The sequence below is a fragment of the Camelus dromedarius genome, chromosome 3, assembly GCF_036321535.1.
Source record: "Camelus dromedarius isolate mCamDro1 chromosome 3, mCamDro1.pat, whole genome shotgun sequence".
NCBI lineage: Eukaryota > Metazoa > Chordata > Mammalia > Artiodactyla > Camelidae > Camelus > Camelus dromedarius.
In genome coordinates, this window is record NC_087438.1 from 53,346,247 (window position 1) to 53,371,959 (window position 25,713).

At 44.2% G+C, this 25,713-nt stretch overlaps 1 protein-coding gene across 1 annotated transcript in view; it reads right to left on the reverse strand.

Moving 5' to 3' along the window:
• Window positions 1-25,713, reverse strand: part of SERINC5 (serine incorporator 5) — an 87,748-nt gene that overhangs the window by 26,859 nt on the left and 35,176 nt on the right. The window contains exons 2-4 of the mRNA XM_010975043.3: window positions 20,043-20,210; window positions 1,974-2,152; window positions 1,409-1,491 (exon numbers count right to left, since the gene is read on the reverse strand). Coding sequence (XP_010973345.1) covers window positions 1,409-1,491; window positions 1,974-2,152; window positions 20,043-20,210 — 430 coding nt within the window. The remainder of the gene's footprint in view (window positions 1-1,408; window positions 1,492-1,973; window positions 2,153-20,042; window positions 20,211-25,713) is intronic.

Below are 25,713 nucleotides of genomic sequence, written 5' to 3' on the forward strand. Positions count from 1 at the left end.
TTCCCAGTGTTTAATTCAAAAAAGAGCAATGACTACAGGTAATTATTACCGCATGCTCACGGTACTGGTAACACATTTCATCCCCACACAACCAGACAAAGTGGCGCTACTATCATACCCACTTTACAGATGAGAAAAACAGAGTCTACAAAAGTTGACAAGGTCCCAGAGACAGTAAAGGGGTGTGGCTAGGATGTGAACACAAGCAGTCTGATGCCACAGCATCCAAGCTTCACCTCCATGCTGTAAATAAATGCCAGATATCTTAATAGATGCAGTAATTCATAAAATCAACAGCAACCTACAATTTTAAAGCAAAAACACACACTGCCAGAAAAACCAAGGATTCAAATTTTATTGGGTAGAGACCCACCAGTGAGGAAACGAGGTTCAAACTGGGGGCCAATGACTCAGGTTCTACTTCTGGCTCAGCCACAAAGATGCTCTAACCTTGGATGAGCACGTTGCTTCTCTGGATTACAGCCTGTCTATAAAATGCCTGGGCTGTGCTGGCGGGCTGACTGCTAGGTCCTGCCCCATTCTAAATATATGATTCTAATGCATAAAAGGACCTCTGAGGGGAATAGAAGGCTAGTTAACAGTATTTTAGGTAAAAAGACAACTTGCATACAACTTTCTTAAGGAGTATATAAAACCAGTATGACCCTAAGAGACTAGCTGGACCCTGATATGTGAATGTTTGAGGACTAGGGCTGCTCCTTACTCACAATGTGAATATTTTCACTATCTTAATTAGGAAAGTGAATCCATTTGGGTTTGAACAGGGTTTTAAACCTGTGAAACTCAGGCTTTTTCTTCCTCTCTAGCTCATATGAAGAAGGGCCCCTTGTTTCAGCTATGATGGAATGCTTCATATCCAATAATTCTGGTAGGTTCTATCAATAAGGCATATAATTCAGTGTTACAAAATGTGATGTGAGGTAAGTTTAGAAATAGCCTGAAGCATGCCTTTCTGATCCCATTGGAGCTGCAGCAGATTTAAAGCTGCTAAGAAGCCCTGCGTTCCGTGTCGCTGGGTTTGTATGTGGAGCTCGGAATAAAGTCTCCCTGGGTGATGCTGACGTGCTAAACTGGTTTTCAAACAAGTTTTAAGTGCCTCATTTCCCCTTTAAACCAATAACCTTAACTTTATCATTTCAACTGTTCAGCCAGCAGAGTAACTAAAGGTCTTCTCACCCCTTGCCAGGGAGGGAAGGAGTTAGAGGCGGGAGAGGGGGACAGGGAGGAGAGGGGGTGGGTGAAGTGAGGGCAGGTGAGGCATATTTTTTTTAAGCCACAAGAAGATCAGCAATTCTAAATATCAAAAGTACCTTGGACTACACTTTTGAACAATTTTACAAAGTGGGTAAAAACCAAATAGATATACCCCCAAATACCCAATTTGTACCATTCAGAAAGGTCTCCTGATCTGGAATGAAGAAGGCTCCTGAGCACATGGCCCCCAACAGCAGAAGTTTAAAGAACCAAAAGCTGGAGAAAGACAAAAAAAAAAAAAAAAAAAAAAGAGGAAATGTATTTAAATGATATTCAAAGAAGGACAAAAGACCTCTTAGAAGGTAAGCGTGCCAATCTGCGATTCTGTTCTCTCCAAATGGAGGGGAAGTAATTAACTGACTGGAGGCTGCCTTTTCCCATAATTAGACAGACTCAGCCTGGCCTCTGATTGTGCAAAACTATTTCATTTCATTGCAGGGGTGGAAGTGACCTGGTAAAAGGTCTTGGTACACGAAAGCTCTTATCTCCCCTGCATTTCTCACGATGGCACCAGGTGCTAAAATAGGAGTCCAGTTCTCAGGCCACTGTGCAGTGACAAGTGTAAGTTCCACCTTCCCTAAAATCAGGGTCAACACTTTCAAAGAGAGGAAGCAGTCAGAGGGTCTGACGAGTAGGAAGGGTCCTTGAATGCTGCTCTGAACATAAGGAAAGGAGCAACAGTCCCCACGAAGACTTACCCGTTGTGAATGTAGGCCCTACAACTTTTACTGTTGTTGACTTTTAAGGTCAGGAGGCAGAAGAGAAAGAAGAAACAGGCCATCCCAAAACAGACTCTATACACTGCCGAATACCCCACCAGCTTCTCACAGGTGTCGCCAGCTTTAATGCCTTTACAAATGTCTTCGAAGAAAGGGATCTGAGGAAAAAGAGACAAAGTCATCTGTTAAAACTGGATAAAGAGCGGCTGCCATGGAGTGTTCTTTCAGCCCACAAGTCAAAACCCAATGCGAAATACACCACTTGCAGAGGCCAACAAAGACTGAGAAAAAAGTCTCCCTTCCAAAGACCTTTCTCTTAATTTTTTCTGAATCTTTTTAAAAGATGCAGCGCTCATAATATACCACACTCCACTTTCACTTACCCCTAATGAATTCTGAAATCCAGCATCAGAATTTTTTAAAAGTATACTTATAATACACAAGTATATTTTTCTTGAAATGCATAAATATATAGAATAGTTGCACATATGCTATTATTTAAATACGAAAAACTCCTGACCTTAGAAATGAAATCAATGGGTCAAAGTAGTATCTACATTTTAAAATTTCAAGAGATAAAGTTAAATTATACTCTTAAAGGCTGTGTTTATATCCCACCAGTAACATCTGAGACAGCTCACATTTCCAACCTGAACCACCCAAGATTTAAAGATAAAAAAACCTATCTTGTTTCAATGCCCATCTTCCTAACTACTAGTAAGGTCCATATCTTTTCTTAAAGTTACAGCCATTTTATTTTTCTCTGTAAACTAGTTGTTAATTGGATTTTTTCTTGATCCACTGGAGCTCTTTATTTATGCATCTTAATTTTCTGATAAATGTTGATAACGGTTTATTCTAGTCCAATTAGAAGGTTTCAATGCAAAACCTATTTACATCATCAGAATAATTAAAATCTTACAGAATGAGAATAAACAGCACATTTCTATTAATGTCAGAAAAATAAAGATTTAGTCAGTGGTTAAAAAAATAAAACTTGCTGCTTATCAATAGCAAAGTTGAACACTCTTCAGAACAGAAAATAAGTTTAAAATCGTATTATAGCCATTATTTACAAGACAAAAACAAAAAACACTTAGAGAAAAATGACACAAAGCTAGAGTTAAAATTGAAGCATTTAGTTTCTTCTCCAGAAAAGATTCTAAAGAAACAATAATAACTGAGGTTAAGATTTCCATACATAGAAGACTAAATTTAATTGGAGTCCATCTTCCTCGATGAGGATTTCCTTCCCTCAGAAAAGATCCGCAATGATTACTGCACCTGAATCTCAAACACGTTTTTCCAAATTAGCGTCTCAGGCAAAAATGCATTAATACTGAGACTGTATTACAACGCCTCCATTTTCAAGAACAGGTATAAAAGATTTCATAAAGAAACACCATACATTTTGCATTCAGCAAGTTTGTGCAACTGCCATTTTTTCACATTAGATCAAGATGTAGTTGCATAAAGAGACATACTGCTATCTTTTTGACCAAGTAGATAAAATACCAAGCCAGATAAAGCACAGAGTGTCTTCTTAAAATTTAATTTTGTATAAATAATAACTAATTTTTTAATATAACTATGTCCCATACAATGTTTGGGACATACTTGCACTAATATTGCATGGGACATACTTATGCTAAAAAAGTATTCCTTGGCAAGAGATGAAGCTTAAAAGGCAGGGTCTTGTTGGGAAGGGCCAGGTATATGGCATGCTAAAGTCTGGCTCCCATCCTGTAAGCAAGGGGAAACCACTCTTTAAGTTGGAATGCCTCTGGCTGCGAAGTGGAGGCCATACCAGAAAGGGGACAGGTTTGAGGCAGGAGGATAAATTAGAAGGCTACTGGATTATTAGTCCAGATTATAGATGAAGAAGGTAAAGCAGTGGCAGAGAAAAACAGAAATTCTGTGGGTAGAGATCATAATTGGTAGGACTGCAGGGACGATGAGAAAGTGAAGGACTGGGGAGGCGGGGGTTGTTCTCTTCTGCACTTAACTGCTTTTTAAAAAGCTGTTTGGGGTGGAGGGGGAGTAGAGCTAGCAGAGGACAAAGGGTGGAAGTGAAAGAACAGATCAGGAGCTTGTTTTTAACATATAGGACTGGAAGCACCGGAGCATCCCAGTGAGAATGTCTGGTCTGGAAATTGCTTCAGAACAGCAATTAGGATACAGGATACAGGAAGCGCCCTTCCCCCACCCCCGCGCCACAGGTAATGAGAGAAGCCAGCAAGGGCTTTCTTTCTGAAGGAGTCTGAATTTTTCGCTGTGTTTCACAGTGAGTGAGCAAACTCACATGGTTAAAATCTTCATATACTGAAGTAACGAGGGACCCCACACAAAGTGAACATTTCAGAGCCTCTAGTGGGAAACAAAAGCTGCACCTGAATGAGTGGTATCAGTAACAAGGAGGTAATATTGCTTTACTGTCCAAGCCATATTCATGGAGGCACCAGGCCACCTCACTTACTCTGTTCTGTTCACCTGGGGTTTATTGCTCTATAAAACTCATTCAACTCTTTTCTTCCCTCTCTTCTCTCTTCCATTCTATCAGCAAAGCTAATTCACGACGCACACTGCCCCCAACGTCCCCAACACCCTACTATAACACATGCACATCAGCACCTTTTCATCTACACTGGCCCATCTTTCAAGGTCAGGCTCTTTTCTGCCTCCCTACCCCACACCCACTTCTCTCCCCGCCTTCTTCTCAAATCCAGCTCAGGGAGAATGCTGATGCCAGCAGGCCTGCACCCCTCCCCCGACACCCCCACAAATCCCCTCCAAGCTGTCTACTGCCAGAGGCCCTTAGGCTCATGGAAAGGTGAGTAGGTGGCATTGCATCTTTAATTCAAAATAAAAGTAGGCAAACAACTCCTGCTTCAAATACTAAGACCTGCTTTATGCTCTGTGGGTGACTTATTTAAAACCTTCAGTAAGTGGTGAATATTTTTAGGCAAAGAGCCTCTGAGTTGAACAAGCTGGCAGGATTTAGCAAGTGGAATTTGCTCTGATTAAATATTTGCTGTTCCAAGCTCCATCCCAGCTTTGGAAAAAGAAAACAGACATCACACACAGATTCCACACTGTGGGGTGAAGGGGACGGGCTTGCTAAGGGTGTTGCCTCTAAGTCTGGCTCTGGGCATCCAAGGACACAGCATCTGTGTTGGTTCTGCACAGACCTGAGGGCAAAGGGTTTCCTCCCATTCCTCAAGCAACCAAACTCAAAGCCACAAGTTATCAGGAAGAAGAAACAGCTCATTGGACTTCCAATCTTAACTCCACTAACAACTTGGGCAAATTATACACCCTTCCTGAGCCTTGATTTCCCTATCTGTACAACGAAATAATACTGCCTTCCACCTCATGAAGTTGTCCTGAGAATTACATCAGTTACTCCTTGTACAAAGTGCTCATCAGAGCTCCTAAATCCAAAGTAGCCATTAAGCTTCCTTAGTTCTAAGGTACTACCTAGTTTATAAAAAGAACTCTTGGGGGAGAAGCCAGGCACATTTCATGAACCCTTGACTGGCTGATACATTCTGGTTTAAACATGAGGAGAGATGAACATCTTAGAATTCAGTAGATGCTCTATTCACTTTACCAAAGGATTCATATTGAAAGATACAGTCAGACCTCCATATCTGCCAGTTTCACATTCCCAGATTTAACCAACCACAGATGGAAAATATTTTAAAAATTTTTTTCATTTAGTTCCAAAAAGTGAAACCTGAACTTGCCACGCACCAGCAAGTATTTACATAGCATTTATACTGTATTAGGTATAAGTAATCTAGAGATGATTTAAAGCATGTAAGAGTAGGTGTGTAAATTATACACAACACCATTTTATATATGGGAATTGAGTGCTGGTGGATTTTGGTATCTGAGAGGGTCCTGGAACCAATCTCCCATGGATACCAAGGGACAACTGTACCAGGTAACTTTCAATAAGGTGAATCCTTACCTGGCACATCATATAGGCAGACTTCAGAGATATCGCAGGTTTGGTTCCAGACCACCACAATAAAGCAAGTATAACAATATAGCAAGTCACACCAATTTTTTGGTTTCCCGGTGCACATAAAACTCATGTTCACACTATACTGCAGTCTATTAAGGGTGCATCAGCATTATGTGTAGGAAACACTGTAAATACCTTAATTTAAAAATACTGTATTGCTCAAAAAGTCTAACCATCATCTGAGCCTTCAGTGAGTCACGTTAATAACATCAAAGATCACTGATCACAAATGACATAACAACTATAGTATGAATGAAAAAGGGTGAATATTGCAAGAATTACCAAAATGTGACAGAGACGTGAAGTAAGCAAATACTGTTCAGAAAATGGTACGGATAGACTTGGTCAGTGCAGGGCTATCACAAACCTTCAATTTGTAAAAAATGTAGTATCTGCAAAGTGCAATAAAACCAGGTATGCCTGTTTAAGAACTGAGTTCTAAAAAAACAGTACCCACTACCTGTCTTTCAGAGACCTAGTCACCACCTGAGAGAAAATACATCTGAACTTCCAAACCAGGGAAGACATTTCAAACTATCAACACCAGTATTAAGCTCAAAGAGGTGGAAGCTAGAAAATCCATACAATTTTCCCTATAAAAGAGAGATGCTAGCTATACCACCCACCAAAATAATTTCATTCCCAGGCAAATAAATGTAAAGAAACAACAGAAGAGTTAATGAAAAGTCAACAGGTCTAGATGGCCTGGGGCCCAGATGCTGTAAACTTAGAAATAAAGTGCAGACTTTCGGGTGTGGTTCTTACAGAAATAAATGCAGAAGAGGAAAAGAAGAGTCGTGCCCCTATAATATTAAAGTATTATTTGGGAGAAATGAGAAAATGGCATATTAGCAAAGATAATGAATCTTACATTTCATTGCATCAAATTTTGAGGGCACTGAATGAAACCCAGCAGCCAAGAAAGCTTTGGGCAGCTCAGCATGAGTAATATCAAACTAGAAGAACCAGATCTGCAGGTTCTGTTTAATACCTCTTACTTGAAACAAATTCCAGTTTCAGAATTGAGAGCCTCTCCCTTTTCTAATATTCCAATTATTTTCAAGCTTTCTAAGACAATTATTTTCCTCTGTGGAATAATTCCAGTGTCCACGGCAGGGATGTCTATGTTACCCACCAATGGACAGGAGCTGAGAAATGGAGAAGGAAAGCTAAAATCAGTTCCATCCTCCCCTAGAATCAGTCTCCAGGCAACCAAGGCTCATTTTCAGTCAATTGTAACCTTTGAGGCCCTTTTTGGGATGTGGGGGCTATTTTAAAAAACAGTATCAATCAGTACTCACTTTCTTTTTGTCCAAGTTTCTAAGGATTTTTAAGAGAAAAGTCTGTATTGTGTCATTATTAAAAGCCTTAAGGGGGACAAAAATTCCACCGAGCCTGGTTTCATTTGACCCCACCACCTCTGCAATCAGAACTAAACGTCCCCAAATAGTAACTCCTCAGAATCTTGGACACTAGTGCTCACAGCTCCTCCTCCACCACGAGCATTTCATCAGGATCAAACCGCCACAAATATGATTAGACAGTTAGAAAAGAACTCCAGTCAAACTTTAAGTAATAACCTTTCAATCTGAGAACAAGATACTGTCAGAGAACTGACTAATGATGGTTTGAAGGGCTGTTCCACAGAAGGGAACAGGGACGGAAGGAGCAGGAATGGAACTACCTTCCCTGAGGCTAGAACTGCTGATTCTTTCTAAGAAATCCTGCAGTTTGTTTTCTCTCTCTTACTGCTTTTGTGCTAAACACCCCCCCCCCCCCCGCCAAACTTTCCCCTTACATCCAACAGCTTTAACCAGGAAGGAGGTAATGGGCCAATAATCTCAGAAGAGCAGACAGACCCTCCATGGACAGTTTCTCCATGAGTCATCGAGGTTCAGAGGAATGTAGCAGCGCCCTGTAGAAGGCCCTGATTGTGGTCACCTTTTCTGTTCCTTCCAGTCTTTCTATAAACCTCAAGACCTCAACCCCAAGACAGACTCACAGTCTTTAAGGCACGAGTCTGCTGTGACTCCCCTTCGTCTGGCATAGCAATGAAGCTGTTCTTTTCTACTCTTCCCCAAACTCTGCCTCCGAGCCTCAATCTGTTTTCTGGGTACAGAGGATGGTTTTGAGGCAACAGGACCAGCTAACGTCAATCTGCTTAGAGAATTAGGTAATAACAGAGGCAGAATGTACAAACAAGAACCACAAGAGTTACTGATCTTGAAGGAGAAATAAGAATTCCAGCAAAAACTCATAGAACTCTTCAAAGAGGCAAAAGCAGTGGGGCTTGGGGGCCAGGGAGCAGGCAGGACCTGTGTGCTGATGTGGCCTATGAGTAAAGGCAGAGGAACCCAGGACTAAGATTCCCAGTTTCCAGCTTGGCAGCTGGTCAGATGGCGGCCCAGCAGTGGGTAGGGATCACAGGAGAGCAGTTTCAGGGTGGGGAGTAATTCACTTAATGCTAGGTTGCCATTATCACAGGGAAGTGTGGGCAGATGGCCAGGCAACGGTGCGGTGCTCCAGAAAGACAGCAGGTCTAGAGATAAGGTAAGTGACCAGCAGAGATGGAAGGAGGCTTTCAGTAGAGTAAATAAACTCATGTGGAGAGGAATGTGGGTGAAGGAGGGAGAAGGAGACAGAGGTGCCCAGGACGCTTCCCAGGGGCTGGGAAGAAGGGGGAAGGGGAGGAAGACACTGAAAAGGTACAGAACCAGAGAAGAGCTGAGGGGGGCTTTCAAGAAGCAGAGTGTGGTCAGCAGTGTCAAATACCACCAAAGTGATGAGGATTCAGAAATAACATTGGATTTGGCAATAAAGAGTCATTGGAGGCAGAGATCAGAATATTCTCTAGAGCAGGGTTAGGGGCAGAAGCCAAACAGATGGCTGTAGGCAGGCGAGGAGAGGAGACAGTCAGGGGGGCTGGGTATGGGGCAGGAAGTGAACCCAGCAGGCCTTTTGCCTCCATTTGCAAGAAATCTAACTGCAAACAGAAGAGTCCAAGGATCATTCCAAAATGTATTTACTTACAGTTATACAAGCAATATATAATTATATTCTTCTTACCCAAGAAAATGTAAATTACAACAAAGAAACAAACACACAGATGTTGAAAACAAACTTAGTTATTACCAAAGGAGAAATGGGGATTGGGAGGGATAAATTAGAGGAGTTTGGGATTAGTAGATACTAACTACTATATATAAAATAGATAAACAACAAGGTCCTACTGTATAGCACAGTGAACTATATTCAATATCTTGAATTTTGTAATAAACTATAACAGAAAAGAATATGAAAAAGTATTATGTATATGTGTATATACATATACAGACACACACACTTTGCTGTACACCAGAAACTAACATGACATTGTAAATCAACTACACTTCACTTAAGAAAAAAAAAGATGCAGATAACTGAATCCCCTTGACCATCATTACTTCAGCCCTAACCTGGCTGCTTCCCAGAGGGAACCACCATTGCAGTTTCTTGTGTAACCTTCCTGACCCTTTGCTGTGTTACTCCCCACTCATTATGTTGTACAGATTATTGTATGTTCAACACATAAATCTGTTTGCATCCTTTTTAACTACTAGACAGAAATCCACAACCCAGACCAATCATAACTTAGTTTCTGTGACACTAGTGACAATTACATTGTTTCTGAGTTTTCACTATTATAAACAATGTGCAATGGATGGCGTCCAAATTGTGCATCTATCCACATGCAGAGCATTAAGGAGAATAGATACCCAGAAGGTGCAGTATTGGGTCATAAAAATTGATACGTTTTCAATTTTAATAGACATATCATGCCTGACTCTCCCCAGGGAGAGCTTCTGAAAACTCTAGGGTTGGGGTTAACAGGGAGAGAAAAGAGGAAGAGCGGTACCGACAGAGCTGCCACACACCCACCCAGGCCAGGAAGTCTCTGCTGCCCCGCCTCCAGGGTGAGCATCCCCGCTTCTGAGGGTCTTAAACGGTAAATACTGGCCCCCATAATCGAGGGGGGTGGAGTGGGGAGGGGGCCCTCTGAGTCCAGAAAACAAATCCATGTCTAACCCCAGAGAGAAAAACCGCAGCTCTGGAGATCTGGACTTTGTTTCAAATGGGAAATATGGTTGTTGCCCCACAACCCCCCAACACACCCCACTTCCCCAGAACACAGGTCCGATGGAGGAGTCCATGCTGCCCTGAGAGGAACAGGGGCCACTGAAAGTTCTCTCTGGAACACAGAGATGCTGGAGATTCTATAAAGTGGACTAAATGTCTAAACAGGCAGAGCTTTCTAGTCAGACCACTTAACAGTGGGAAAATGTGTTTATGGCCTAAGTGAGCCCTCAATCAGCCAACTTCTTGAGTGTGTGAACCTGGAATATAGAGGTGACATATTATATGCAAATGCAAATTATTTTTACCTGTGATGATTTATGACGCATTTCAAAAGGCCAGAAAGAGTAAGACATAATACTGCTAAAGGTGTCACACTAAATTTACTGCTCCATTGTTCTTGCTTGGTCAATCCAGTATGTGGCTCCCACAGTCCAGCTATCTGCAGCTCCATCAGGAGCTCCGACACCCTCAGCACAAAGTTTAGGCCACTGAAGTTTCCCCTGTAGAGATAAGGGGACAGTAACTGCCTACGACATGCATTGGGCCACCAAGGTCTAACAAGTGCCAGCAGAGCAAACGACAGCCTGTGGGTCAAATCCAGCTAGCTCCTGTTTGTGTAAATAAAGTTTTATTGTGACATAGCCATACTCTTTTGTCGGCATATTGTTTTGGCCGCAGAGATGAGTAGCTGCTACAGACCAACACGGCCCTCAAAGTGCAAAGTGTTTACTAGCTGGCACTTCACAGGGACAGTTCGCCTGCTCCAGGACTACCAGGAAGGAGAGCCGAGGGGGCTGTGCAGAACCGCCTCAGCTGGTGATGACCTACTCTACAGATCAAAAGCCAAAGGACAATGGAGACCCAACCAGCTCATTTGGACTCTTCTGAGTTTCCTGCCTTCTCCAGTGCACTGTCCCAAAATGGAACTTGTGCTTTAAGTGAATTAAATCGCCCATCTCCCATATGTCAGTGTTAGAGCTGCAGATTAAGTATTTTAATTTATCTGCCTGCAAGGAAAAAAAAAAGCTTTGCGGAGGAGGTGGCAGAGGGCTGGAGAAAGACGTGTCTGTGAGTTCAATGCTTTTCTCTGTAGGTCAGAAGCCCTCATCATAGAAAAGTCTTCACATCTGTTATGCAAACACAGTCCCCAGAGCCAAAAATAAAGCCCACACAGATGAAAGTCAGCATGTCAAGGGATAATTTTAGACTTAATTTTAAGGCTGTAGAAACAGTCACACTGAAAATTAAAAACCACACCCCTAAAATACCCAAGCCCCTTTGTGATTAAGCTCAACGCTGCTGTAGAGGGCAAGGCACTCATTCCCTCTTACAAACCTCCTACCTCACCTCAGCTCCCAGGCCTCTGATAAGGGAGGGGAGAAGGCATTCCTGAGCTCCAGTGTGACCCCAAAGGTTAACAGAAGGCAAAGCTATGCGGACACCACTGTCTGAGAGTTGCTAATGGACTTCACATATTTTTAACTTTCAAACACAACCACAAGCACAGCAGCCTAATGCTGGCGGCTCCTTCTGTATCCACTCACTGCCTGGGGCCCGGGTCTCTAAGGACAACCACATGTTACTCACATCCACATCCCCTGCACCTCGCACAGTGCTGGGCCCTTGCACAGGCAGGAAAGGAGGGAGGGGTAAGTTACATGACTACAGTCTAACCAAGTATCACGATCACCCTTTTAAACTCTATTATCAAGTATCAAGACTCAACTATTCACGGTATTTATGTTTCCTGCTCCCAGCGACTGGAGGCTACTGTTGTTGTGCCACTTGTCTGTGCCCTCCTGCCCCGTTTTTACAGCGACAGAACTGTTTCCAACTGTCCCATTTATCTGCGGAGTGCTCCAAGGCCCCGTCTACGGATAGTTGCTTAACAGACGCTTTCGATGATGACAGAAAAAAGGGTTAGGAGAACTTCAGTTCTCGCATCTTATCACTGTCCCCCTCCTACAGTCGGAGGGATTCTGAAAGGGAGATCCCATTAACATCTGACGCCCCACAAAAGCTTCTGGGTCGCAGATCCTCCAGACCCAGGACAATAACTATTGTTTCTTGTTTTCTGGCTCCTGGCAAGCTCATTACTACTGGACGAGGATCAAACCTCTTTGTCTCTGGTTCAGACTCAAAAAGGCTCTCAGCAGGGTTTACATTAGTTCAAATCACTGCCTGCAGAACAAAAGTATTTCCCACCGTCATTTTCCCCCGCATTCCCTGTGTGTAGGAAGCGGAGGCCTGAGCGAGAAGAGAAGCCATGGGACAAGGGACAGCTGCAGGGACTGTGTTTTTCCCACATGGTATTACGTCTGGAGTATAGGATGAAATTTAGATCTAAGATAGAACTGTTTGGAAACCTGTGTCCCCAGAGTCATCCCAACTTGGAGAGAGAAGGGGACCCAGAAGATTTAAGAGGTAAAATCTCACTGCTGGCTCCCCCCAGGGAAACTCTGATTAGGCCACAGTGAGACTTTTCCCTCTGTGTTCTACAGAGAACTTGAAGTTCAATGGCCCAGACCCACCTTTAACCTCAGAGAGGTGCTCACTGATACACTGACACATAAAACGTACAACAACAATACAAACCATCTGCTGCTCAGAAAGAGAACTTTTGAAAAGCATTCTGTCTCAGCTGGATTAAAAACAACACTCCAGAATCAAAGAACTGGGTCAGGAATTTTTATAATTCGACACTTGTTCTAACACAAAAACATACAACGCCAGCTAAGGATGGGGAGTTCTACTCTACAGAACTTCAGTGCCCTGTAGCAACACCTGAGGCAGGTCTCAGGTCCACAGTTCTCCTAACATTCAAGCAGCAAAAACCAAAATCCAAACCAGAGCCAGACTTTCCAGCTTCAGCAGGAATACCTGCCGTCTATGCTGGGACGAACTACATGGTGTTTGGGATCAAAGTGGAATATTTTTCGTTGCTGCTATTTGTTTACTTTGAAAAGATGGTCACACCAAACACAACTTGAAGGGTGGGTTCTATTCCACATGCAAAACCACCAAATAAATAAAGACGAAATTTGCGGTTGCCCCTATTTTCTACCTCAGACTAACCGCCATCCCTGGGGCCCAGCTTCTGGCTTTCACAGCAGGAAGGAGGCAGGTGAGGAAGATAAGCTAAGACAGCCTCTGAGGGCCTGAGGCGGTACTGTTTCCAGAAGGACTACTTCTCTCTCACCACCTAGTCCAGGCAAAGAGCAGGAATCAAGAGGGAGGGTTTTGCTAAGGCTTCTCCTGTTACTTCCATAAACATCTGAGCAACAACCAAACCCAGCGGACAGGCAGGAGAGGCACCCACTGGCCAGGGCGCCAGCAGTCCTAGGTCCTAGTCCCAGCTCCACCTGGTGTCACGGCCTTGGACAAGACACCTCACTGCCCAATCCTCTCATCTGTCAAATGAGTGGGTTGGTTAGAATTAGACTTAAGATTCTTCCCCTTAAAATCATTTTATTCAAATTATACTCTAAAAAGAGCAATATTTTCTCTGCCTAACACTTCACACCTCACGGTATCTACCGTCTCTTCACTGGGCAGAACACTTATCATCAACGGGGTCTGCATCCTTTTTTCCGTTTCTTATCTGTTTAACCAGATCCTTTAACTAGTAACCGTTTCTTTTTTTTTTTTTTTTAATCCCCCATGACTAGCACAGGAATGGGACAGCTTTCCCCAAAACAAAACTTACTCTAATGCTTTCAAATTCCTAACACTGAAGGTTAAAAACAAAAAGTAAAGTAGTTCATCTACCAAATTTCAGCACCTCTTAACATAACTGGATCAAAGCTCTGGCAACTCCAGGAACTACTGAAGCACAGTTAAACATCACTGTGAACTGACTGCAGGGTGTACTCAGGAGAGCGTTTTGAAATCTAAGTTGTTTCTAAGGAAAGTTATCTTCTGTGTTTATCTATAGTGCTGCACTTTGGTGACTCCAGAATTTGAAAATGGAGTATCGTCTGGGAGAAATACAAGTAGCAAACAGCATCCTCAAGTCACCTGTGGGATTAGTTACCTGGAGAAAGAAGTCCGAGGGAAGTGAACATATGAAGCTGGGGACACTGGGACCATCTAAGTCCAAACATGACAACTGGAACATGACATCAGGGAGCCTGGTGGGGTTGAATCAGGACTGCCTGGAATGCAGAGTGGAAACCCAATCCTTTTATGACCTGCCTGCGGAAATTATGTGGTCAGCACTGGGTCTAGAAAAAAGTGGGAGAATGGATCTGTCTGGGTCCCTGGTGCTGTCCTGAGAAAAGTGTCCCCCAACCAGCAGACACACATTTAGGAACAACCAAGGCCAGAAATGAATGCTCTGCCGGGGGAAAGCTGGCGAAGGAGGGCTCAGGTCAAGAGACGACCACCTCATTCCTGGGAAGGATAACGAGATGTGGATGTGGTCTCCCAGTGAGCCGGCTATAAATAGTCCTTCCTTTATTTCATGTTCATCCATCTACTTCCATGTAATCTTATGTTAATACCACTAATATACATGAATTTCCCTTTACCACATCTCCTTCTCCTTCTAATGAACAGTGAAAATGGCTGAGAAGTACAGACCAAAGACAATATGTATCACCTCTAGGGAATGTGTTGAGAGAGACTGGATTTTCTGAATCAATAGAGAAAATCCTTTAAGTCTATCCTGCTACTTCTGTTCCAAGGGCTTAAATCCAGTTGGCAGCCTCAGCATCCAACCCCACTCCCCTTCCCTGGCAAATTCCAGACTTCACCATAACTGTAGAAATCATGATTTGAATACATACTTATGATTTTTTTAAAATGGGGAGGTGATGACTGTAACTTGGGACTGTAACTGGAGGGGCCAGACGAAGGTCCCATTCAGTGTCCCACCTCCACCCCACATTAGTCCTGAAACTGAGAGGTCAAGCACTGAGCTCAGCGGATCAACCTCATCAGGACAATTTCTAAACAGTTACTTGGATAAAGATGCCAGATTCCAGCATGCAAAGGGTAGACTAGTTATGGCAGGGAAGGGCTTCTTGGGTCCCTGCCTGGCGCTGTGCATGTAGATTTGCATGGAGATCAATCTAGCACACAGGGTCACCTCCACACTGCCCACCGTAATGGCTGCAGGCAGAGAAGCCTGGCGTCCATTTCAACATTTACAGCCTTTTCAGAAACTCGTGAACTCAAAGAGTTTAGGCTACTTCAGGAGTTGCAAATCCAAATGCCTTTCCTGGGGACAAGAAGCGTGCATATATGAGACGTGATGTAAGTAAATGTCCAGTGATGGGGCCTGTGGAGAGGTGCAGCATGCTAGCCCCTTCTAAAGGCAGCCAGATCCACACTAAACAAACAAACAAAAATCTGCTGGCCAAACAAGAGCCTATAAGCCAACATAACAATTCCTGGGCTAGATTTCCAGGCACACCTGAAATCTCTGGGTGTGGCACTGGCTAATGGGTGGGGTGGGAGGCACGGTCAGGGGTTCTAACCATCAAGCACTGGCTTTCATCACATCCAGGCAGAGAATGAAGTGAAATCAGGAGCTGCTTTTAAGACACTGAGAAAACTACAGTCCTGAGCCCTGCTGATGTCTGGGTCATGTCAGATCTCAGCCAACGTTCCTTTGAAGCCTGCTCTGCCCTGCGATAGTATCACCCTGTGCTGAAAAGAACCGAAAAGCTCTTTTCATCCAATCATAGGAGCAGTGCCATTTCCGCATTACTACTAACTCAAAGGAAAAATGACCCAAACCCATCAGCAGAAAATAACGTATAAAGTAAAACAAACGAAGGAATAAAAACCGTAGTAGATTCTCATCTCCATACAAGACATAATTCTTCAAAATTTAAATTTCAAACAAATAAACACACTACAAAACCACCACAAACATTAGTCTTCTACAATGTGGAAGATATATTTTAATTCGGAAAGAAAGTAAAATGCAAAGATCCAGTCATCTCCGGCACTACCTACCTCTCGTGTCAATGAATCAGAGCAGCCTGGGGACCAAGTGGAACACGGGGTGAGGAAAATGGATCTAAGATGCTCCAGCTTAGGAACCTTTAGGGCTCATCCTCCCTTGGTTTGGCACACGGCTGGCAGGGAAGGCCTGAGGGTCACGTAGGTCACGGGTCCTCCCTTTTCCAATGAACGATTAGTCTAAGGGGACTCCCCTATTCCACAGGGACAAGAACCTTCCTTTCTCCTCTCTCCCAAAATGCCCATGCAGCTTCCCAAGATGCACAAACCCCAAGTGTCGTCATCAGCCTCCAAACAGACGTTACATCTTGATTCAGAGGTGCCAGCAGGAGCTTAACTCTCTCCCCCAATTTTTTAGTTGTTGTTATACATTCTAAAATGGATTTTTAATCTCCGCAGGCATTAAACATCTCAAGACTGTTCCTGCCTGAATTACACAGTGACTGACAGAGAATGACCTGTAACAAAATGGCTGGAACGGGAAAATGCTCCGGGGGAGAAGACAGAAAGCACACCCCATTCAGCCAGCACAGCAGAGCCCAAGTCCCCCCGGGAGAGCGGTCTCCCCAGTGAGAGAGGCAGGACGAAGCCTGGCCCGGCAGCTCTTTGCGGTTCCCTCTCGCTCAAACTTAAACACAGGCCACACTCTGAAGCCAAGGCCAAAACCGAAAATAACTGAAAGGGGCTGCCCTCGTGTTCTCGGCCACACACCAAAGCCCGCGTGCTCTGCACAGAGCCCAGCCCGCTGCGCCGAAGGCGAGAATGCGGCGGGCAGGCAATCACACACTCCCTTCCCGGTCATTACAACGAGGCCTGCTTCCTCCTCTCCCCGTCACAGCCTCAGACATTTCCACAGGCCAAGAAAGAGGAGGGGACCACAGCAGAAGCCCAGTGTGCTCCCCACAAGGGGACCTTTCAGCGCCCACCCTCCAGCATGGCCTGAGGGTGATGTCAGCCTCTATTCTATAGGCTGTGAAACAAGCTGACTTTGTGACCAGCTGGCTGGCCCCCTCAGAGGTCCCAGAGATGGAAAAGGATTGGTTTCACCCACAGGGGCCTCGTTCCCTAGGCAGGAAGTCCAGCCAAACCATTTTCAAATAAGTACGTTCAGGAGACAGGCATAGAAACACTCAGAAGAGCCTCTGTGAGGCATCAAGGTTGCCCCTCCCCGCTCCTCCCTCCCTCTGCTCTGACCCCAAATCACACTGCACACACACCACTGCTGGGCTCAGCTCCCTACACATCTCTGCCTGTTTCTGTGACAACAGCCTCCTCCTCCTACTCAAGACTCTATCAAGGCTCCCCGTTTGCCATCAACCATGGCGATACACTTCATCTTAGCACTGCAACTCCTGCAAGATACAAGCACTTTAGTTACCCGCGTGTCCTCTCTGTCCTACACCTGCGTTGTCCTGGTTCTTCTCCCTTTTCTCTACCTACAGAGCCTAGCCACAAAGAACACAATCAGCCTGGATTCAAATCCCAGCTCCACCACTTACAGCTGGAGACCTGGGCAAGGGTCTGAATGACTTAAATGACAGTGTCTTGGTTTCCTCATCTGTAGAGCAGAGATAATGGCAGTACCTTTTGCTCAGGTGAGCACAGCAGTGATGAACTGAGATGATACAGGTAAAATGCTCAGCATAAAACCTGGCACAGGGTATCATTCAACAGATCTTAGCAACTGTAATACTCATTATTATCACACAAGTCACTTCTTCCATGAAGCCTTCTCTACCAATACCAGTCAACACCTTCTGTTTTTCTTTCTTTGTATTTTTAAACATATTTTGTTTCTTAAATATTCTATGAACAATCAGAAATCACAGACACTGGCTGGAGTTGTAAGGGACTATTTCATGAGGCAGGTTACTTGGATGGTACTCAAATGTTAAAATTATTATTATTACTAATAGTTACAAAAATTATTACTTTTCCCAAAAGTCATATCCTAAAATATGTCCTGCAATTCCCAAATTATCTTTACTCCAGTAATGTTTCTAATATATTCACCTCTAAAAGATACTATCTTTTTGTAGTTTAGACTGCGTTTCTGGGATCCAAGGCCTAATTCTACGGAGACTGACAGCTTCTCAAGAGCACCACAGACACCTGGACACACTGGCAGTTCCTATCACAAGGACACACTGGGTCCTTATGCCAATGCCTCCTGAATTTAAAAAGAGAACATAAAGTTGCCTGAAAAGCTAAGATAGTAAATGGGAGATTAAGCAGACCTTCAGAATAAGAGTTAAAATCTACCCTTTCAGTATCTCTCCTCTCAAACTTCTTGTGACAAACATACAACACTGTACGTCCCAAGATTGTATGGCACTTGTATGTCACAAACACTCGAGATTAAACCATTGCAAGAGGAAGAGAACGGGTGGGAAACGCCACAGAGAGGGACTAGAGCCTGGTGCAGATGAATGAGGCAGCCTCCACTCTTGCTCTCCCTGACTCTGTTTCCACAGCACTTCATGTGTCCTCTCACGTGGCACTGAATTTCCACCTGGTTTTATGCCTTGGAAGATTTTACAACTGACTCCTGAGGTTATAAGCTCCTTTTCTCACAAGTTTGAAAGCCCCAAAGCTCCCACTGCAGGGCCTTACTGAGCAGAGACCCACTATTTAAAGCAATCAGAGGAGAATCTAATTTTCACAACTTTTGACAGTAGTTCCAGTACATTCCAGACGATACAACTGCAGTTATAAAAGCATTATCCAGCAGAAAGCGTCAAAGGACCTACTTTAACTAGGGATAAGAATATAACAAATGCTTCTAAGAAAAGGGTTGTTCTGAAGCCCTTGAATGTAATTAAAATTATCTGCAGTTTTGGCATAAGGTTGGGGAGAATAAACACTTCCTCGGGAGCTGCTCCCTGTGATGCCACCTCCATGGTTCCAGACAGGCACTGGCCCAGCCTCTCCCGTCCTCGCTCTGCTGGACCCCGGGAAGATTCAGCGCCGAGCAGTAGGTCTGCAGGGTAAGTGGGGCTTGGCTGGTGAGCCTTTCTTCTCCCCAGCTCCCTCCAAGCAGGCGCGGCCCCCAGAGAACACACCTGCAGCTCTTCCCTGTAAACTGTGCCCCCTCAGAGGCAGTTGTTCCCTGGCCCAGATGGGCTCCCCAGGTGGGTTAAGTTTGACTCATTTTGGGGTTCACCAGCAGGAAGCCCACCTCCTTACAGATACAAGTCACACTGTCTTACATGAGCTTTATGGGGGATATCTGGCATCTACTAGCTGACACTGGAGTCTTTTCTGCCCTTTTGTTCAGAACCTGGGAGGGGAAGTATGGTGTTATGTATTTGGCTCCCTTAGAACCCCCAACACATCCTCTCGTAATCAGGCCTACTGTGGGGAAATTCCAGAAAAAGGTCCCATATGTGTCTCTTAGCATCACATATACCTGGCCTACCTTTGCCCCAGAAATGGATGGAAATCCACCCCCATCCCTGGAGACAACCACCCTACAAGTGACATGTCCTGAAAAGTACAAGTCGCCCTAGAGCCCACTCCTCGTTATTGGTGGGACTATCTAGGCTTTACCACACTTCCCATACAGGCCACGTTAAGTACGTGACAGCTACTGCTTGAGATACTGGCAGCCATCCTTAGGACAAGGGAAAAGTACCGAAGTCTGTAAGAAAAGACCACACATCTCATCAGGAACAGCTGTCAACAAGGCTAAGCCAACACGCACAATCCTCTCCACCAAAAGCATCAGACGGCATCGGTCCTACTATCAAAGACCAAGACGGCGAGGGCTTGCCCGCTTGGCAGGGAAGCACTGGAGGCTTCAGGAAGGTGCGGGAGAGCAGGTACAACCCCAAACCACACTGGGGTGGGCGGGCACCACCCTCTAAACTGAGTGTTTCCCAAGCACCCTCCTCAGCTGTCAGAAATGGGGAGAGCTGAGGCGGCTGACTCACGTGCTCTCTCATCTCGTTGGCCACGGTGTTGGACATCATGACGTAGCAGAGGACAACGACCAGGATGAAGTAGAGCGCGTACATGAAGCGGGTGCTCCGGGACTGGCGAATCTTGGGGCAGCAGCCACAGCAGAAGGAGCAGCCAGCACTCCCACAGCAGCAGGCCAACTAGGAAAAGAACACAAAAAAGTCTCAGAGCCACGACTTTACAAACCTATTGCCCTAGACAGCTGTGGGTGGGGAGACCACCCTTCTGAGGCACCTGGCCCACAGAGGGTGAGCGAACAGTTGAGTGTGTGAACAGGGCCTTCACCAGAAGGTCTAACATCGTCTTCAACAAACGTGAGGGCCTGGGAGACGTCCAACCATTACACAGAAAAGGCAACCTTCACCCGAAGCACTGCAATCACTCTCAAAGAAGCCAGCCAAGAGCAAGAGAAGAAGCCAAGAACTAGCAAAAGGACTAAGTGAAGCGAGAAGGATGTGAAAACCAAGAAGCTGGGCCTAAGAAATGGACCTGCAAAACTCATGAGCCAAAGAATGAACTGCATGAACACCTGGGGACATGTTGGGAGGGAAAGGTTAGGTGCCCTTGCATCCATCCTCCTTTGCAGGAAGTAATGGGAGGGTGGGGAGAGGAGGGGCAGTAACTTGAAGCACAAAAAACATAGGTGCCTCTTCCGAGCATCCTTAAACTGGGCTTCAAGCTCCTCAGGGTAGGCTTTAGGCTCAGGAGTGGAGCATGACTGGGCTTTACCAGTCAACACAACTGGACATAATTTGGGAATATTAAATAAAATAGGAATTGAGTTTTCAGGTTTGGGTCTGGTGTTAACCTATTTTTTCTTCTTTAAGAGTTGGGGTTTTTTTATGAATATATGTATGTATATGCATGACTGGGACTCTGTGCTGAACATCAGAAACTGACACATTGTAATTGACTGTACTTCAGTTAAAAAAAAAGTTTGTTTTTTGTTTTTAGAAGTTTTAGGTTTTACAACAAAAATGAGAAGAAGGCATGGAGATTCCCCTTATGCCCCCGACTCCCACACACGTATAGCCTTCCCATTATCAACATCAGTCATCAGAATGGTACATTTTTTCCCAAGGATGAACCTGCACTGGCACATCATAATCACCCCAAGTCCACGGTTCACCTAAGGGTTTGGTCTTGATGTAGCATATTCAATGGGTTTAAGTAAATGTACGGTGACATATACTCATCAACAGAGTATCAGATGTTTCCACAGCCCTAAAAAGAAACTGGATCTTTAATAAAGCACAGGGCAACAGAACACAGTGCTGTTAAAAGCTCAGTGTGTTCAGCCTGCCTGGGTTTAGGGCCTGGCTCTGCCCACCTACTTGCTGTGAACCAGGAGCAAATTATTTTTGAAGACTCAGAACCCCTTGTTTATTACAGTGATGGTGGCAACAGTACTTGGCATACGCAGTGGTCTCTTGCACAACCTAATCAGACACACCTGGGGTTAGGGAGGGATTTTTTTTGTTGTTGTTGTTGTTGTTGTTGTTGTTGTTTAGCAAACAGGGAATTCTACAAGAGATTCCCATGAACTACAAAGACAACCAAGCCTACATGTATTAACACAATATATATATAAAACCTAAAACCTAACAATTTAGTCTCTCAGTAATGACTTAGCAGGAAGCCCAGAGCTTTGCACGGCTTCAAAACAAACATCAATTAGGAGGCTAGACTATAAACATCACTTACGAAGAGAAGAGATCAGAGGTGTAAGACCACAGGCTGTGATCATAATGACGTTACAACGGATCTTGGAAACCTACACATTTCCCAAGTTATTTCATTTACTTCATGAAGCTACCGTTGTTCGAGCCCTTTGTCATTGTGTACCATCTCATAACCTAAAAATTCTGCTGATGTAATCTCTCCATCTTAAGTTCAGTCTTCTAAGCCATTTTCCTCATGACTTTTCTTACCTCTTAAGGCTTGGCCACTGCTCTGTAAGATAAGCTATTCTATTGGGCTGAGCTAACAGATCACACGAGTGGGATCCTGACACTGCTGCCTGTGTGGTGCTGTCACAGGCACCTTCCTTTCCGTGCACACATTCATATTCTCTGTCCCTGATTCTGCTGATCCCTTTCACTCCTATGCCCCGAATCTTCTTCTCTCTCCCTCCCCTGCTCCCCCTTCTCCCCACCCACTGGCTTAGCTGGCTTCTCCCCAGCCCTGCCTCCCTCCTCCTCTGCCTCCCAAATTCTTTACAACTGCCTCATTCACTGGTTGCTAACTCCTTAAGCTCTAGGATCGTAGATAAAGAGTTTTACTGTATTTCAAATTCAAGTGTGATAAACAAAACATTTATCCGACTTGGAAAAAGAAAAATTCAGAAGCAGTTGATGGTATCATCCCATGATAGGATTTACCCACAGCAGAAGCAACCTTTACACTTACTATTTCTGCAGAGGGGAACAATGAACAGATATATACATAATGTGAGCCTAATCAGTCATTAAAAGACAAACAGTGACACAGTAATGTGATTACGGAAAATGTGAAGAGAAAAATCAAACTGATTTAATCCTATTCTGTCATTAAAGTCATGTATCACTGTGTGGATCTAATTTTTTAAACTCTCCTTATTTTTCACTTTCATTCTACATAGTACTACGGTATTCATGTGTGTTTATGTATATACAGACGTGTGCACATATATACACACATGCCTAATGTTAGCATCAAACAGCAGTTCTCTACTAGCCTAAGAGTTATTTATCAAAGCAAATGATGCCAGTAACCAAGGGTACAAGTGTGTTTCTTAAGGTAAACATTGATATGAGAAGTGGAAATTCAAAGCAGCATCCATAAAAGAAATGTTATGTTCGCAGCGAGAACATCTCAGGCCTGCTGACCTACCACTTCTTTCTGGAGGAGCATAATTTAGAATAAAATGGGTTTACATTCGATTCCCTGCCACTTACAGCTTTATTACTCTGAGCATGTTACTCCCCTAATCTTCCTTCAAAACTGGAAAAATCAACTCCTGGCCAGCCTAACCTCTGGGGCTGTCCCAAGCTTGGAGAGAAGTGCCTGTGTCCTGTTACCTCTGGCTCCAGACAACCCTAAACCTTTTACTGAACAAGTCAAGGTATAAAAAAACAAATGTAGAATATACAACACCAAGAGTAAACTATGGACTTGGGATGATAATGATGTGTCAGTGCAGGTTCATTGGTTGTAATTGTCAACTGAAAAAAAAAGTACAACCTAAAAGTTGAGAATTATGTTTTACTTGACGGACATTCTGAGGACTTCAAGCCCGGGACTGCTCCAAAGAGGTAAGGGAGGAACCCAGGATACATAGGGGTTTTGCAACAAAGACCAGGTAGTCCAAACATCAAAAGATGAGTATTAAAGAAAACCAGGTATCTCAAGTTAAGGAATTTAGTGCTTTTCTATGTATGGGAAGATGCAAGAATCTGGGCTCACTGAAATCATCCCTTTGATACACACCTTAGCTATCCTCAGCCAGTGTCCTGTTCTTTCTCATCCTTAGCCCCTCAGGGTGCACCACTGCGGGGGGTGGGGGGGGCGGCTACAGTGGCTGCAACATCCTTTGTTTACTGATATGACAGGCAATATTTTTCATTCACACTATGACCACTGTTACGAATACAATTTTAACATTTGAATTGTATTTATGAGTTGAGGTGAAATTTGGTGAAGTTGAATGTACCAGTCTGGCGGGGGGTGTGGATAACAGGGGAAGCTGTGCATGTGTGCGGGCAGAGGGTCTAAGGGAAATCCCTGTACCTTCCTCTCAGTTTTGCTGCAAATTGAAAGTATCTCTTCACTTGATCCTAGCCAAAAGACCAAGAAGCAATTAAAACATCTCTTAAAAATAAAGTCTACCGAAAAATAAACAGTAACATGAACAAAACAGTGCCCATCAATGGCTGAAAGGAATAAATGGATGCTGTGTGAATGATATACGGGAAAGTCATAAGAGCAACACTCCTCAAGCCAAAGGGCTGGCCAGCCCACTCCACAGGGCCAAGGGCACAAGTCATGTGCTGCACTCTGACTTTCTGCCACCAGCATTGTATCACAGAGAGCTCATTATTAGGGACTTTAACTGGTAGATACCGCACACGCTCTTTTTCCATAAGAAATTATCACACATTCAAGAGGAACCCAAGACAATCTCTTTGGAGGATGATGTTTGCAATTCTACAAGTTCCTTCTGCAGATACACTTGCCCAAGGGCACAGAGATTTAGATATAAGGTTGTTTGTTAAAAGCATAAAAACAATCTTATTCTCCAGCTACAAAGGGGCTGGATAAATGAATTATGGATGATCTATACAATAGGATATAGTTTAAAAGAAGTCAGCGTTAGGGGCTAAATTACATCCCTACCCACCCCCACCCCAACCCCCACCTCCGTCATTCATATGTTGAAGTCCTAACCCCTCTGTACCTCAGAATGTGATTAAATTTGAACAGGAGGCCATTAAAGGGGTAGTTAAGGTTAAATAAGGTCATTGGGGTGGGCCCTAATCCAACATGACTGGTGCCCTTGTAAGAAGAGCCAGGACACAGACACACACAGAAAGAAGACCACATGAAGACACAGGGAGAAGACAGCCAGCTACAAGCTCAGGAGAGAAGCTTCAAAAGAGACCAACCCTTCCAACTGCTTGATCTCAGATTTCTAGCCGCCCTGATCTATGACAATTAAATTTCTGTGGTCTAAACCACTCGGTCTGTGGTACTCTGTTATGAGAGCTCAGCAAACTGACACAGTCAGTAAGCCCTGATGTTTCATATGCATGCGTATCTGTGCACTAATTAAAAACTGGCCCTTCCCACCTGCCTGTACATGGATTGAACCATGAGCCGCTGCAGCCGCTGCAGCCGCTGCAGCCGCTGACCTTCAACACACCCTGAAAGGCGTTCAGGGTGGCCATCAGGAACGAGGTGCTCTGGGCTCTGGGAAAACTGGCAGAATAGGCCTTTAGATAGTTAATTTTAGGAGATTTTACAAGCCCAGAATCTTGCAGCTGCTCATATCTAGACACAAGATCATTAATGGTGACATCTGCTCCTCATGACTAGCAGCAGCCTCTGCCAATACGTGTGCCTGACTGTACGTATTTCCCTTTCACTAAAATCATCTGTAATACTGACCTTCTGCCTACCTCTTCAGAGTAGTTCCTCAGAGCTATCTGAGACGCTGTCGCCTGGGCTATTGCCTTCAGTTTGCCCCAACTAAAACTTAACTCACAACTCTTGTGTCGTGTGCTTTCATTTCAGTTGCCATGTCTGGGGTGGGGGGGGGGAGGTGTAGATGCAAAGATTACCTGTAGAGTGGGGAGGAGAATGAGACAGCTACATCTCGCTGCTCTGCTCTCCTGCCTAGGTTCTCACCGTGTGCGTGTATTACTCTCATGACTAAAAAAAAGAAAGTTTAAGGGAAGTTTGAAGATATGGATGTAAAAAGTATTTGCAACTGTGGCACTGACTTTTGCGATTTTTTTTCTTTCTGAAGAACCCTCCTCTCCCCCAAACATACTGAAAAAGAAAAATTTCAAAGAGCCATCCACACCCTCTCCAACTTCCTTGGAAATAGCAGCAGCATGAATAGCAAAGGCTTTGCTAAACAGAAGGTGCTTTGTGTTTCCCAGG